The sequence below is a fragment of the Brachyistius frenatus genome, unplaced genomic scaffold (genome assembly GCF_029030835.1).
Source record: "Brachyistius frenatus isolate BFR_SWC_R1_liver_20210118 unplaced genomic scaffold, ASM2903083v1 Contig_164, whole genome shotgun sequence".
Taxonomy (NCBI): Eukaryota; Metazoa; Chordata; class Actinopteri; family Embiotocidae; genus Brachyistius; species Brachyistius frenatus.
This window is the reverse complement of record NW_027210763.1, coordinates 617501-631527: the sequence shown is the minus strand read 5'-3', so window position 1 is coordinate 631527 and position 14027 is coordinate 617501. Positions and strand designations below refer to the sequence as shown.

General features: G+C 45.2%; 1 protein-coding gene across 8 annotated transcripts in view; it reads left to right on the top strand.

The window, feature by feature from the left end:
* znf423 (zinc finger protein 423) overlaps positions 1 to 14027 on the top strand; it is a 150714-nt gene that overhangs the window by 29755 nt on the left and 106932 nt on the right. For all 8 annotated transcript variants that reach the window (XM_069716886.1, XM_069716889.1, XM_069716892.1 and 5 more), the window contains exon 3: positions 2025 to 2234. In XM_069716886.1, coding sequence (XP_069572987.1) covers positions 2025 to 2234 — 210 coding nt within the window. The remainder of the gene's footprint in view (positions 1 to 2024; positions 2235 to 14027) is intronic.

The window sequence follows — 14027 nt, the reverse complement described above, 5'->3', positions numbered from 1 at the left end:
ACACTCCAGCATGCACACATGTATGTGTATTTGCACCTCTGGTGTGTGTGTGTGTTGTGTGTGTGTGTGTGTGTGTGTGTGTGTGTGTGTGTGTGTGTGTGTGTGTGTGTGTGTGTGTGTGTGTGTGTGTGTGTGTGTGTGTGTGTGTGTGTGTGTGTGTGTGTGTGTGTGTGTGTGTGTGTGTGTGTGTGTGTGTGTGTGTGTGTGTGTGTGTGTGTGTGTGTGTGTGTGTGTGTTGTCAGCCGAGGGGCTTCTTCCTCTCCCCGGCCAGACGGTGCTCTCACCACTGGACAGATGGCCGAACACCCTCCCTCTTCACTTCCCCATCCCTTCATCTATTCCTCCGTCTCCTCTCCCTCCATCACTGTCTTCCTCTCCCGCAGCCCCCCGAACACCCCGTCACCTCGGTCCCTCGGTCCCCGTCTCCCAGCGTCCCTCCGTCCCTCTGTCCCTCCGTCCCATCCGACCCTCTCCCGTAATAAATCAGAGCGGGACGGAGCTGCTGCGCCTCAGTCTGCTTCACCAGCAGCCGTTCTCTCCTCAACTCTGACACCAGCTTTTGTTTCTCTTCTTGTTTTACTGCACCTGAGATGGTTTTCTGATTGTACCTGCTCACATACCACAGCACCAACAACACAGACGTTTAAATGAAGTTCCTCTTCTTCGGCTCATAAAAATCATGCTCGAGGCTCCTAATGAATAAAAGCTGACAGACTTACAGCTTCATCCTTTTGACCCGCAGCTGCAACTGTCTGCTTTTCATTAAAAGTAACGGAGGTTATAGATCCTCCTTGTATGCCTGAGATTTAACTTTACTGATTTACCTGTTTATAAGGTTCATGAACTGTGTACAGTCAACACACAACATGGCACTGAATCCTCTGTAAATGTTTGTTTTGTTGTTGTTGGTGAAGTCTGTGGTTGTTTTGAAGGCATTATTTCATTGTAAATTTGAACATGAAATGCATGAAGTGCTGCTCAAAACAAACAAAACAAAACCATGACAGCAACAGTCAGTATTGGGGAAAAAAAATGAAATACTTCCCCAAGTACACCAACAAATAGAGCTCTCACATGTTGGGACTTCTATTGCTGTCTGCACTGACAGGAAATACCAGCAATGTGTGAACACATAACGCCCCAAAATATCTGCAGCCTCACACGCCTTCATTCGAAAATTCTTTAGTTTCGCACTTCTTTTTCTGGATTGTTTTAAGAGCATCATCCCACTGCACAACACAGCAGTGGTGTCCTCCAAGAGTGGGCGGGGCATCGTCCCTCCACCTGAGCAGAACGGCTCACCTGGCCAGGAAGTATATGAAAGAGGAAGTCTGCTCTCACCTCCAGTGACCCCATACAAATTTAATGAAATTATAAATCATGTTGTATTGAATTATATTATTCTTTTCTTTTTTTTTTTTTCCCTCTGGCATCTTTTTCTACTTATAACCGTGACAGTGATCGAGGTTTCCTCTAAAACTAACTAGTTTATTGGGCTGCTAATGTCTTCCCCTCCATACCTACTCTTCCTCTTCTCTTCTCTCCTCCTCCTTTTCCTCCTCCTCCTCCACCTCCTCCCCCCCAAGCCAAGTGTCTTCAGTGTCAGTCCTATTGGATCCTCTGCGTTTATAATGTGATAATAAGGTGTGAAAATGGAGACACAATGGAGCGGTGAGGATTGGGCCGACGCAGCCTTCCACCGGTCCCCCTCTCACATCTCACTCTGCTACCAGGACACACACACACACACACACACACACACACACACACACACACACACACACACACACACACACACACACACACACACACACACACACACACACACACGACGTCATGCGCTAATGTGATAGCCTAATCCACACAGTGTATGTCTGGTTGTAATAATCACTGGTAGAATATCTCTGATAGAGAAGCAAGGTGAAAACAGGCCTAACCCCAAACAAAGAGCACAAATCAATAAAAAACAAACAAAAAGCTAGCTAACAAAAACTGAACTCTTTTTTTTTTTTGTGTGTCCTCAGAAGTCCCGGCGTCTGACAGAGAGGCGGAGCCTAAAGATGGCCACGGGGCGGGTGCTGAGGATGGAGAGCTGGAGGAGCACGACGACCGTGACGACAGAGATCACGACGACGACCTCGACGACGAGTCCATCTTTACCTGCGACAACTGTCAGCAGGACTTCGACTGTCTGGCAGAGCTCACAGAGCACCGAACCAACCACTGCCCAGCCGGTAGGACTGTGCTTCAATGTTCTCACATCACGGTTTGCTTTTCACGAAACAGCTGCTGCAAAGCACAGACTGTATTTAACAATGAGGCCGATGCAGAAGTGTCTTAAAGCTGCAATACCAGCGAGTGCCACTAGAGGTCGGCTCCAAAAAGCCTCCGGCTCCATAGACTCCCATTCAACTTCTCTCATCAAATCCAAAGTGAATAAAATGTGTCCATCAGTTATCTCGGTGTTGTTAGCTAAAGTCACTCCTTCTTATTAGTTTTCTGGAGGTCCATCTGAAAATAATCCCTCATTCATTAGAAAAGAAGATTCAAGAAGACCTGTTTTTGTGGGCGTGTCTGTTTGATTGACAGGCCTGTGGTGCAGTCAGGTTACAGCTATCGGTGGGCGGGACGTAGTATCGTCAGGTTTCCAATCAGATCTTTCAGATCCACCGCTGGCTCCTCCCCCAGCTTGTCCAAATATGGTGACAGACAGAATCTGAACTGGAGGCTTCATAACGGCCGTTCAAGACAATTTATTATACCCTTTTTTCCCCGTAATTAAAACTCGTGCATCGTACCGTATCGAGATGTGTGATTCCAAGTTTGTGTTTTTCACGGGAAGGATGCGCTGCTCATCCTGCAGAGTTACAAGTTTCCTGGGTGATACAGGCCCTCCCCTGTTTCTCAATACCTATAGCTATTGGATTGAGTTTTACCCATATGTTTCACAGGCACACACACACACACACACACACACACACACACACACACACACACACACACACACACACACACACACACACACACACACACACACACACACACACACACACACACACACACACACACACACACACACACAAAGGGCGTTATTAGTACTGGTGTAATTAATGGAGTGGCTGAAAGGAACTCGGCGGGGGCATCTGGTTCCTACAGATTAATCCAAACGCTCCCTTAACAAGCCAACACACACAAACGCACACTCACTTTCTTGTAGCGGTCCCCTGTCAGTATGTGTGTGAGTATGTGTTTACTTTTGATAGGGAGGATGAAGAAGTAAGGGGAGGAGGAGGAGGAGGGATTGGAGGGGGTGGGGGCTTTGTTTAAACTGGTAGAGATAGTGTTTCCAGAGACTGTGTAATGTAGATGGTGAGACCTCCTGCCTCAACAACCTCTTATTCACCCGCTGGCCTGACATCCAATCCCAGCAGAGTTTCACGCACAGTGCCGGGTCTCATACAGGTGAAGGAAAGAGGCTCAGACATCCAGAGCAGTAAGACATGAGTAGTGATTTAGTGGCTTTATTAGATACTCTGCACAGAGATGTGAGGGGTGGAGGGCCGTCTTATGTAATATACATGTAGTTGCAGAGGTGGCGGGGTATCGGTGCAGATGTTTGGTCAGTGCTGATTGGTTAAAGGATGCTCCGATAGTTTCAAAGTTAACCTGGAGTCTACCCAGAAGGATGCAACAACTTAAAACAATTCCGAGGTTTTTGTGAGAGCTCCGAGAAGTCAGTGTTTGAAAACATTACTTTGTATCTGTTAGTTTGTATCCGTTACTTTGTATCTGTTAGTTTGTATCCGTTAGTTTGTATCCGTTAGTTTGTATCCGTTACTTTGTATCTGTTAGTTTGTATCCGTTAGTTTGTATCCGTTACTTTGTATCCGTTACTTTGTATCTGTTAGTTTGTATCCGTTACTTTGTATCTGTTAGTTTGTATCCGTTAGTTTGTATCCGTTAGTTTGTATCCGTTAGTTTGTATCCGTTAGTTTGTATCTGTTAGTTTGTATCCGTTAGTTTGTATCCGTTACTTTGTATCTGTTAGTTTGTATCTGTTAGTTTGTATCCGTTAGTTTGTATCCGTTAGTTTGTATCCGTTACTTTGTATCTGTTAGTTTGTATCCGTTAGTTTGTATCCGTTAGTTTGTATCCGTTACTTTGTATCTGTTAGTTTGTATCCGTTACTTTGTATCTGTTAGTTTGTATCCGTTAGTTTGTATCCGTTAGTTTGTATCCGTTAGTTTGTATCCGTTAGTTTGTATCCGTTACTTTGTATCTGTTAGTTTGTATCCGTTAGTTTGTATCCGTTAGTTTGTATCCGTTACTTTGTATCTGTTAGTTTGTATCCGTTACTTTGTATCTGTTAGTTTGTATCCGTTAGTTTGTATCCGTTAGTTTGTATCCGTTAGTTTGTATCCGTTAGTTTGTATCCGTTAGTTTGTATCCGTTAGTTTGTATCCGTTACTTTGTATCTGTTAGTTTGTATCCGTTACTTTGTATCTGTTAGTTTGTATCCGTTACTTTGTATCTGTTAGTTTGTATCCGTTACTTTGTATCTGTTAGTTTGTATCCGTTAGTTTGTATCCGTTAGTTTGTATCCGTTAGTTTGTATCCGTTAGTTTGTATCCGTTAGTTTGTATCCGTTAGTTTGTATCCGTTAGTTTGTATCTGTTAGTTTGTATCCGTTAGTTTGTATCCGTTAGTTTGTATCCGTTAGCTTGTATCCGTTAGTTTGTATCCGTTAGTTTGTATCCGTTACTTTGTATCTGTTACTTTGTATCCGTTAGTTTGTATCCGTTAGTTTGTATCCGTTACTTTGTATCCGTTAGTTTGTATCCGTTACTTTGTATCTGTTACTTTGTATCCGTTAGTTTGTATCCGTTAGTTTGTATCCGTTACTTTGTATCCGTTAGTTTGTATCTGTTAGTTTGTATCCGTTAGTTTGTATCCGTTAGTTTGTATCCGTTAGTTTGTATCCGTTAGTTTGTATCCGTTAGTTTGTATCTGTTACTTTGTATCTGTTAGTTTGTATCCGTTAGTTTGTATCCGTTAGTTTGTATCCGTTAGTTTGTATCTGTTACTTTGTATCTGTTAGTTTGTATCCGTTAGTTTGTATCCGTTACTTTGTATCCGTTAGTTTGTATCCGTTACTTTTCTGCCTGTTTTAAACGTTATCAGCTAAAAACCACAAGTAGAAATGTAGTGTATAAATAATAATGACTCCGTTTCGTACCTGTGACGGTCTACATGAGTAACAACCAGGTTGTTTGTCACCTTTCTGTATTCAGACAGCAGATATTGAGCACATTTCCTGGAGGCTGCCATGTTGCCTTTACTCTGAGAGCTACTTTCCCCAAAATTATTGTTTCCATGTTGAGTAACATTTATTCACATTGCTGAGCTCCACCCAAACCAGCTGAATAAGCTGCTTTTCAGTGAACAATAACACATTTATGCTCTTCACACATGTTGTATCACAACAGCTTAAATTCAGCAGCATGTGCATGCTTTTTTTTTTATTGTATGCATTTAAAAAAAAAAATATTTTCAACTGAGGTGTATCTACAACTACACTGATGTTCCCTAAATACATACTGCAGTGCACACAACTCCAGTGTGGCCAGACTGGTTTGAAAAGTGTCAGATAAAATGTTCTAACATAAGCTTTACAGGAAAATTGAGTGAAACCTCATATATGGCTGGAACTGTGTGAGACGAGAGGGCTTTTACTTTGAAAAGTTGCTGCAATAAGCCGACCAGCAGTGCAACTGTGATCTCTCACTCACTCAGTGACAGACACTCTCTTTATAGCTCCGCCCCCCTTGCTCCGGTCCATCCAATAATTATTTAGCTTTTCTTTAAGCAGGTTAGAAAATAAAGACATAAACAAATGAATGTGTTCTACTGGTAGATGTGGATCTTCAGGTTGGAGACCTCTGGTGTAAGCTTTAACACAACATGCAATATATATATGATGGCTTTCTTTTTTCCTTTCCTGATCTTTAAATAAACACACTGTCATGTATTCGTGTCACACACACACACACACACACACACACACACACACACACACACACACACACACACACACACACACACACACACACACACACACACACACACACACACACACACACACACACACACACAGCAGCACACACTCGAAGAGCATCACGCCGCCAAAAGCGCAGGGGCTGCTGTCAGAGCGCGGGATGTGGCCTGTGATTTCAGCGGAGGAGTCTGGGGAGGGCTACATGTTGCTGAGCGAGAAAGCAGAGGGGAGGGAGGGAGTGAGGGTGGGGGGGAGAGAGGGAGAGGGAGCGCAGAAGAAAGAAATGAAATGATAAAACATGTTTTTCCCCGGAGAAAGAGTAGTTGAGATTGCAGAGTAATCCCACGGCTCGGCAGGATGTGTGTGCACTTGCATGCAGGGTTTTTGTGTACTCGGGTTCATCTTGTGTTGCTGTGTGTACGCGGTTAGTTCGCGTGTGTGTGTGTGTGTGTGTGTGTGTGTGTGTGTGTGTGTGTGTGTGTGTGTGTGTGTGTGTGTGTGTGTGTGTGAGAGAGAGAGAGAGAGAGAGAGAGAGTGTGAGCATGCAGGAGAGTGTATGTGTTATGAAGTTAGTGGTGGGACCGCGGCTCTCTGGTTATTATTGAGGAGGAGGCTAAATGAAAACACAGAGAATAAAGAATCCTTTTAAATTCTCTGGTGGAGACCGCTGGGAGTCCGGGCACGGGACACACACACACACACACACACACACACACACACACACACACACACACACACACACACACACACACACACACACACACACACACACACACACACACACACACACACACACACACACACACACACGCACAGCCTACTGGGGATAAACACACGCCACTCTGGATCTGCATGAGAGACTTAATGTGTTCATGCATTTTGTAGTTCGTAGTTTTGATGTTTGTCTCCGAGCCGAAACCAAACAAGTCAGACGTCAGCCATCTTGGTCGGCGGTGACAAACGGGGCCATCTCGCCAGAAGTAGCTTAGCTATGATGTTAGCGGCGTTAGCTTTGCGTCAGCATGAAGACAGAAAATCAAGAATAATTTTTGTCACATAAAAAAAAAAAAAAAAAAAAAAGATCAAAAATTATGACGAAGATGCAAACAGAAGTGAAGCCAAACCTCAGATTTCATCACCCACTGAACGTCGCTGCGAAAGCACTCAGGACTTATCGATTCAGGAGAATTGATTAACTTCATTTTAATTCACTTGGAAAATTTACCGGTCGGTAAAAACACACTTTTTTGATGAGATTTTTGATATTTTATCAGACTGCAGTTCGCAGGATTGCACAAAAGCAACTTGAGGCAAAGTTTTTAGACTCTGTACAAATGTAATAAACTATTTAAAGACTGGAAAAAATACCAAGAATTTACATTGATACACATATTTTTAATTAAACCACAGACTAAGACGACTAAGATTAGAACCTCCAGTTTCTCCTGATTGTAGTTTGCATTGAAGCTTTATTGTGTGTCATTGGGAGGCAAAAATTACAAAGTGCTTTGTAGATCTCGGAAGATAAGAAGACGCTAAACAAGCGTACAAAATGCCACAAATCAGCGTTCAGTCTCTGAATCTCTGCAACATGAACTTTAAAACGATATTTAAAGTTTCCTGCAGACGTGCTGTCGACATCGTCAGTCGAGTCAAATCTGACGTACGTCGGTGAGTCCCCGGTGCCGGCTCGAGAACGATGTTAGTCAGTGCTGCGTTCTCTCTGCAGAGAAAGTGCTGGGTATCTGTAATGCTAACTATAGTGTTGTAGCAAATGGGTCCCCGGTTAGCAGCTAGCTGCTGCTGTAGCACTGAATGGGTCCCAGGTGCAAGCGTGAAGCACCAAGTAATTCAGTGCCACTCTAGCAGAAGGCCTATAAAGAGGCGCCATTAATTTGAGTGGAAATTGGACAAACACACACACACACACACACACACACACACACACACACACACACACACACACACACACACACACACACACACACACACACACACACACACACACACACACACACACACACACACACACACACACACACACACACACACACAGAACCAGCTGAGCTATCAGGCTCCTGCACATTAATGCGGCATTACATTAACCAGATGTGTGGGGTCTGTGGGTATGTGCATGCTTGAGTGGGTGCACACACATTTATGTGTCATTGATCTGTGCCACCTAGTGTGTGTGTGTGTGTGTGTGTGTGTGTGTGTGTGTGTGTGTGTGTGTGTGTGTGTGTGTGTGTGTGTGTGTGTGTAAAGTGGTTCACCTGACAGAGTAGTTTCTTCCCTGTAATCATGACAATAATAAATGCATTTGCTTAGCGCCTTTCGTGCAGGAAATGCAACTTTTACAGTGAAGAAATGACGTGCAGTGATTCACATATATATAAAAAAAAGATTTAAAAGACAATAAAAACATGTTAATATTTGATTTAAAAATAATCGAACAAATAAAATTAAACACAAGACATCACATCAATAGAATAAAATAGAGCAAAAAAAGCCCAAGAGAGCTTCAGGTGAAGGCGAAAGTAAAGAGGTGTTTGAATTCTTCCCGGATAACTAGAAAAATGCTGCTTTTCTTTCAGCTGTTGCAGGAAAACCTTGAAATAAACCAGCATTAGATGATCACAGTGTTCTTGAGTTAGCAATGCAGCTCGGTCCGAGTCCGTTGAGAGCTTTCATGTGAGGAGGAGCTCCTCAACGTTCACGTTTTATGCTGCCGAGCAGATGAAGCCATTCTGCAGTTTTGGACGCGTTGAAGTCTTCTTATTAATTCTGTGGTTTTGCACACAAACACTCGTGTCACCGTTGTTATTTTCAGGAGTAACACTCGTGTTCTTCTGTCAGACGTCTTCAACAAGTCGTCCGCTGCATCCGAACAACTGAAACTCTGTCACAGAAATGTCTCTGAGCGATGTGATGCGTGTCTACTACTTTTAGTACATGTGGCTCCACATCCTCTGTGTGTGTGTGTGTGTGTGTGTGTGTGTGTGTGTGTGTGTGTGTGTGTGTGTGTGTGTGTGTGTGTGTGTGTGTGTGTGTGTGTGTGTGTGTGTGTGTGAGAGTGAGACAGACTGAGAGTGTGAGTCGGGGGAGTGTTGATGGGTCTCAGTAGGAGTCAGAATGTGGAGCAGAGGCTCCCCGAAGAGAGGAGGAGCAGGAAAAAAAAAAAACCTCCTACAGATCAAATGAAGAACATTCTCTGGCCCTGCACCGCCACACACACACACACACACACACACACACACACACACACACACACACACACACACACACACACACACACACACACACACACACACACACACACACACACACACACACACACACACACACACACACACATCCCATGAAGGAAAAGCCAAAATTTGTCCTCCCGGCCGCAGCATTCCTCGGTTTGGGTCAGTGTGATGTGTTCGGAGTTTAAACCTGCTGTGTTTGTGCAGCCGCTGTCCATTTATATATAAAAACCCTGCGCACACACACACACACACACACACACACACACACACACACACACACACACACACACACACACACACACACACACACACACACATGGTCAACAGTGTCCAACACACTCATGCTACGTGAGAGCGAGGAGGGCAAGAGGTTGTTAAAGGGGTCAGTAAAAAGAAAACCACTTGAGGGAGAGGAGGCGGTGTCAACGATAAGGTGCCCAGTTAAACCGGGGAGCCGTCAGTCGGGGGGAGGGGGGGGGGGGCGAACAGGGAGACCAGCAGTGACAAATAGCGAGTCATTAACCCAGCGAGTAGCTGATTAGATGGTGAGACGGTGTGTGTGTGTGTGTGTGTGTGTGTGTGTGTGTGTGTGTGTGTGTGTGTGTGTGTGTGTGTGTGTGTGTGTGTGTGTGGGAAGAGAGCGGGTTGCTGTGCATATTCTTTTTCCGAAGGTACTTGTGAGGTCTCTGTCTCTGTTAATTGAGTACATCCAGCTGCACTCTTGTCTATTCTTTTTCCTCTCTCAGCGGGGGAGTGTGTGTGTGTGTGTGTGTGTGTGTGGGGGGGGGGGTTACCGGGGAGCCTGTCTAGCTGGTAGACAAAGGAGGGGAGAGGAGAGGAGAAGGAGGAAGACAGGTGAGGAGGAGGAGGAGGAGGAGTGTGAAAGCAAATTCAATCAGATAAACAGACTTGTGTCCTCTGGTACAATGAGAAGCACGATGGATGTGAGTCTTTGAAGAGTAGACCCCGTTGTGATGTCATGATATTTAAGGGGGGGCCTAGTACAGGAATTATGTGCTTATTTTGAATTCGATGCCAGCAACACGTCTCACAAAAGTCGGGACAGGAGACTGGAAAAGTTGTGTAACGCTAAAAGAAAAAACAGCCAATGGATCATCTCACAACTAATCAGGTTACCATGGCAACAGATCAGTAACATTATTGAGTATAAAAAGATGATTTCAGAGAGACAGAGTCTCTCAGCATTGAAGATGGGGAGAGGTTCACCACTCTGTGAAAGACTCTGTTGGAAAATAGTTCAACAATCTGAGAATAATGTTCCTACAAAGAATTAGTGGATTTTATCGTCTACGGTTCATAATATCATTAAAAGATTCAGAGAATCTGGAGAAATCTCTGAACACAAGGGACAAGGCTGGAAACCAATATTGGATGGTGGTGAAATCACTGCATGGGCTCAGGAACACTTGTGAAAACCATCTTCTGTGAACACAGTTCATCGCTGCGTCCACAAATGCTGTTAAAACTCTCCAAAGAAGAAACCAGATAGAAACATGATCCAGAAACACCGCCGCCTTCTCTGGACCGAGATCATTGAAGATGGACTGAGGTGAAGTGGACAACTGTCCTGAGGTCTGATCGATCACAATCTGAGATTCTGTTTGGAAATCATGGACGCTGCATCCTCCAGGTTAAAGAGGAGAGGGACCATCCAGCTTGCTGTCAGCGCTCGGTTCAAAACCCCAGCATCTGCCATGCAGTCCAGACCTGTCACCCATTGAAAACAACATATATCAAGTAAGAATGGGACCACATTTCACTTTCAAAACTCCAGGGGAGGGGGTTAGTGCAGGAGGACCCTTGGGTGACTGGTCGGCCTCCCCTGCCGCTAAGCTCCCTGCCGTCTGTCGCAACCCGCTGTCACACACACACACACACACACACACACACACACACACACACACACACACACACACACACACACACACACACACACACACACACACACACACACACACACACACACCTCGGTGTTGTGTCTGTCGTCAGGATAACAGCTGAGTCCTGCGAGGCCAAGACTCTTATTAAAACCACAGATCACTTTCTACAAGAGAGGAGGGAGAGAGGAGGGGAAGGGGGAGGAAGGGGAGGGGGGGGGGTGTAATCTGAAACAAAATTACAGACGGCCTCGTGCACTCTTGACTCGACACGACTCCGGTAGCTGCTTTTTGATTGACAAAATAAATATCATGGTTTCATGTTTTTCCCTGCATCCTCTCCTCCTCCCTCTTTACCCTCTCCATCACCATGTGCCCCCTCTTCCCTCTTTCTCTCCCCTCCCTCCCTCCCTCCCTCTTCCCTCCCCCCTCTGTGTGTCTGTACCCGGGGGTGGCCCGAAGATTCCTGTGCTAAGCCCTTGGCATACATACAAGTGCACACACACACACACACACACACACACACACACACACACACACACACACACACACACACACACACACACACACACACACACACACACACACACACACACACACACACACACACAGACACAGCTGGCTGCCGCTCAGGTTTTCCAGGGAGAGAGCAGGAGCCCGGCACCAGAGGAGAGGAGGGGAGAGGAGGGGAGGTGTGGGAGGGAGGGTGTGGGGGGGAGTCGGAGGAGGGTTGTTGTGAAGTCATTTTTCATCACGGGGTTCATTTTTCACCGCAGAGTTCTCCCACTCTCTCCACATCGCTCCACTTCTCTTTATCTGTCCTCTCCTCCTCCCGTTCCCCTCCCTTGATCCCGCTTTGTCTCTCTTTATCTTCCCTTTTTCCTCTGTCTCCCCCCCATCCTCCCCCCAATCTCCCCCCACCCCCCTTTTTATTCTCTCTCCCTCTCTGCTTAAACTCTCTCCATCCTCTCTCCGTCTCTCTCTCTCTCTCTTTCAGCCTACTTTCTCCTTTATGAAATATGGATGGGAGCAGTTTTGGGCGCGCTGAGAGGTTTGCAGTCGGAGGGAGGGATGGAACTTGGGAACTGGCGAGGGACGGAGGGAGGGAGGGAAGGAGGGAGAGAGGGAGGGAGGGAAGGAGGGAGAGAGAGAGAAGAGGGAGACGGGGGAGGGAGGGATGGAGCTCGTGTCTCAGCAGACGTGCCTTGTGCATGCACCTAAACACCTCACTGAGCAATCTGTCAACATGTCAGCAACACATGTTTGGTAAAAAAAAAAAGAGCGAGAGAGCGACTGGAAGGAGGAGAGGAAAAAAAATACCCCCCCCCCCTCCCCTCCGGTGGGAGTAATGGCTCCCACCAGGGCTCTGGAAATGCTTTGAATTCAGCAGATTTCTATTGCGGGGTCCTCCCCTGGGGGCGTCTTTTTTACAATGCCTGCATCTCAGAAATTTGAGCCCGAGGACCCCTGGGGGCGTCCTTTCATAATGCCTGAAAATGTAGGGTTATATTGTGTGCTCTTCCCCATGGGGCTTTTATTAATACCTGTATTCACTGCCACTGGAAATTACACAGGCGGCGCTGCAGGGGCCCGAGCTCGCTCCAGGAAAGGGAGAAAGACTCTGCAGGGACGTTTTCTCTCTTCCCCTCTCTCTTTTCTTCCCTTCTTTTCCTCCCCTCTCCTCCTCCCCCACCTCCCCTCTTCCTCCCCCCTTTTCCCTTCCTCCTCCTCCTCCTACTTTGACTCTCTTCCCTTTTTTTTTTTTTTTTTTTTTTTACTTAATGCAAGAGTGAAAAAGAAGAATTTGCCAAAGGACACAAGCAAGTGTGTTGTGGTGTGTGTGTGTGTGTGTGTGTGTGTGTGTGTGTGTGTGTGTGTGTGTGTGTGTGTGTGTGTGTGTGCACCAGCTAACCCTCTTGTATTCAGCCCTACTTTGCTCAAAGGAAAAGAAACACTCGATTAAAAATGTAACTTCCTTCTTCCCCTCTCATCTCCCTCTCATCTCCTCTCTCGCTGTCCTTGTGTGACTGTGTGTAGATCTTGCAGAGTAAATATTTGTGTGTGTGTGTGTGTGTGTGTGTGTGTGTGTGCGCGCATGTAGAAGTGAAAAAGCTTGAATCTATAGTCCAGTGCCGTGTCTGTGTGATTTCTGTCTCCAAACATTCATTAGAATATTTCAGCCAAAGGGTTTTGCTGCTTCTCTCTCTGTGTGTGTGTGTGTGTGTGTGTGTGTGTGTGTGTGTGTGTGTGTGTGTGTGTGTGTGTGTGTGTGTGTGTGTGTGTGTGTGTGTGTGTGTGTGTGTGTGGGTGTGTGTGTGTGTGTGTGTGTGTGTGTGTTTTCAGTTTATCGATCAAATATTTACACAGCAAGATTATAGAAATATACATTTACATATCTCTGAATAAATAAAAATGTTCTGATCTCCCCAGTCGGCCTGTTTAGAGTTCAGATTTGAAGCGTTCAGTGGACGTTATGTTTCGTCTTCTACTTCTGTCACAAATTCAACTTTAGATTCTCCTGTTGTGAAACAAGTTATGCAAAATTTGGGGTTTTCAGATTATTTACGGGACTTATTTTAATCCACTATGGATGCAAATGAAGATTTTCAAAATAAAATCAGAATAAGAAGAAACAATGTATCAATTTTATCAAGCGATTAATTGTTGAAGTAATAAATCAGACAAAACTTGTGCAGGCTACAACTTCTTAAACACAAAGTACTTTTCCAAATGTCATCATATCATCAAAGAGTTTTTCAAAATAAGAAATCATTTTTCAGGATTTTGGACCGTAATAAACTGCGACTCCTTTGTAACTAACTT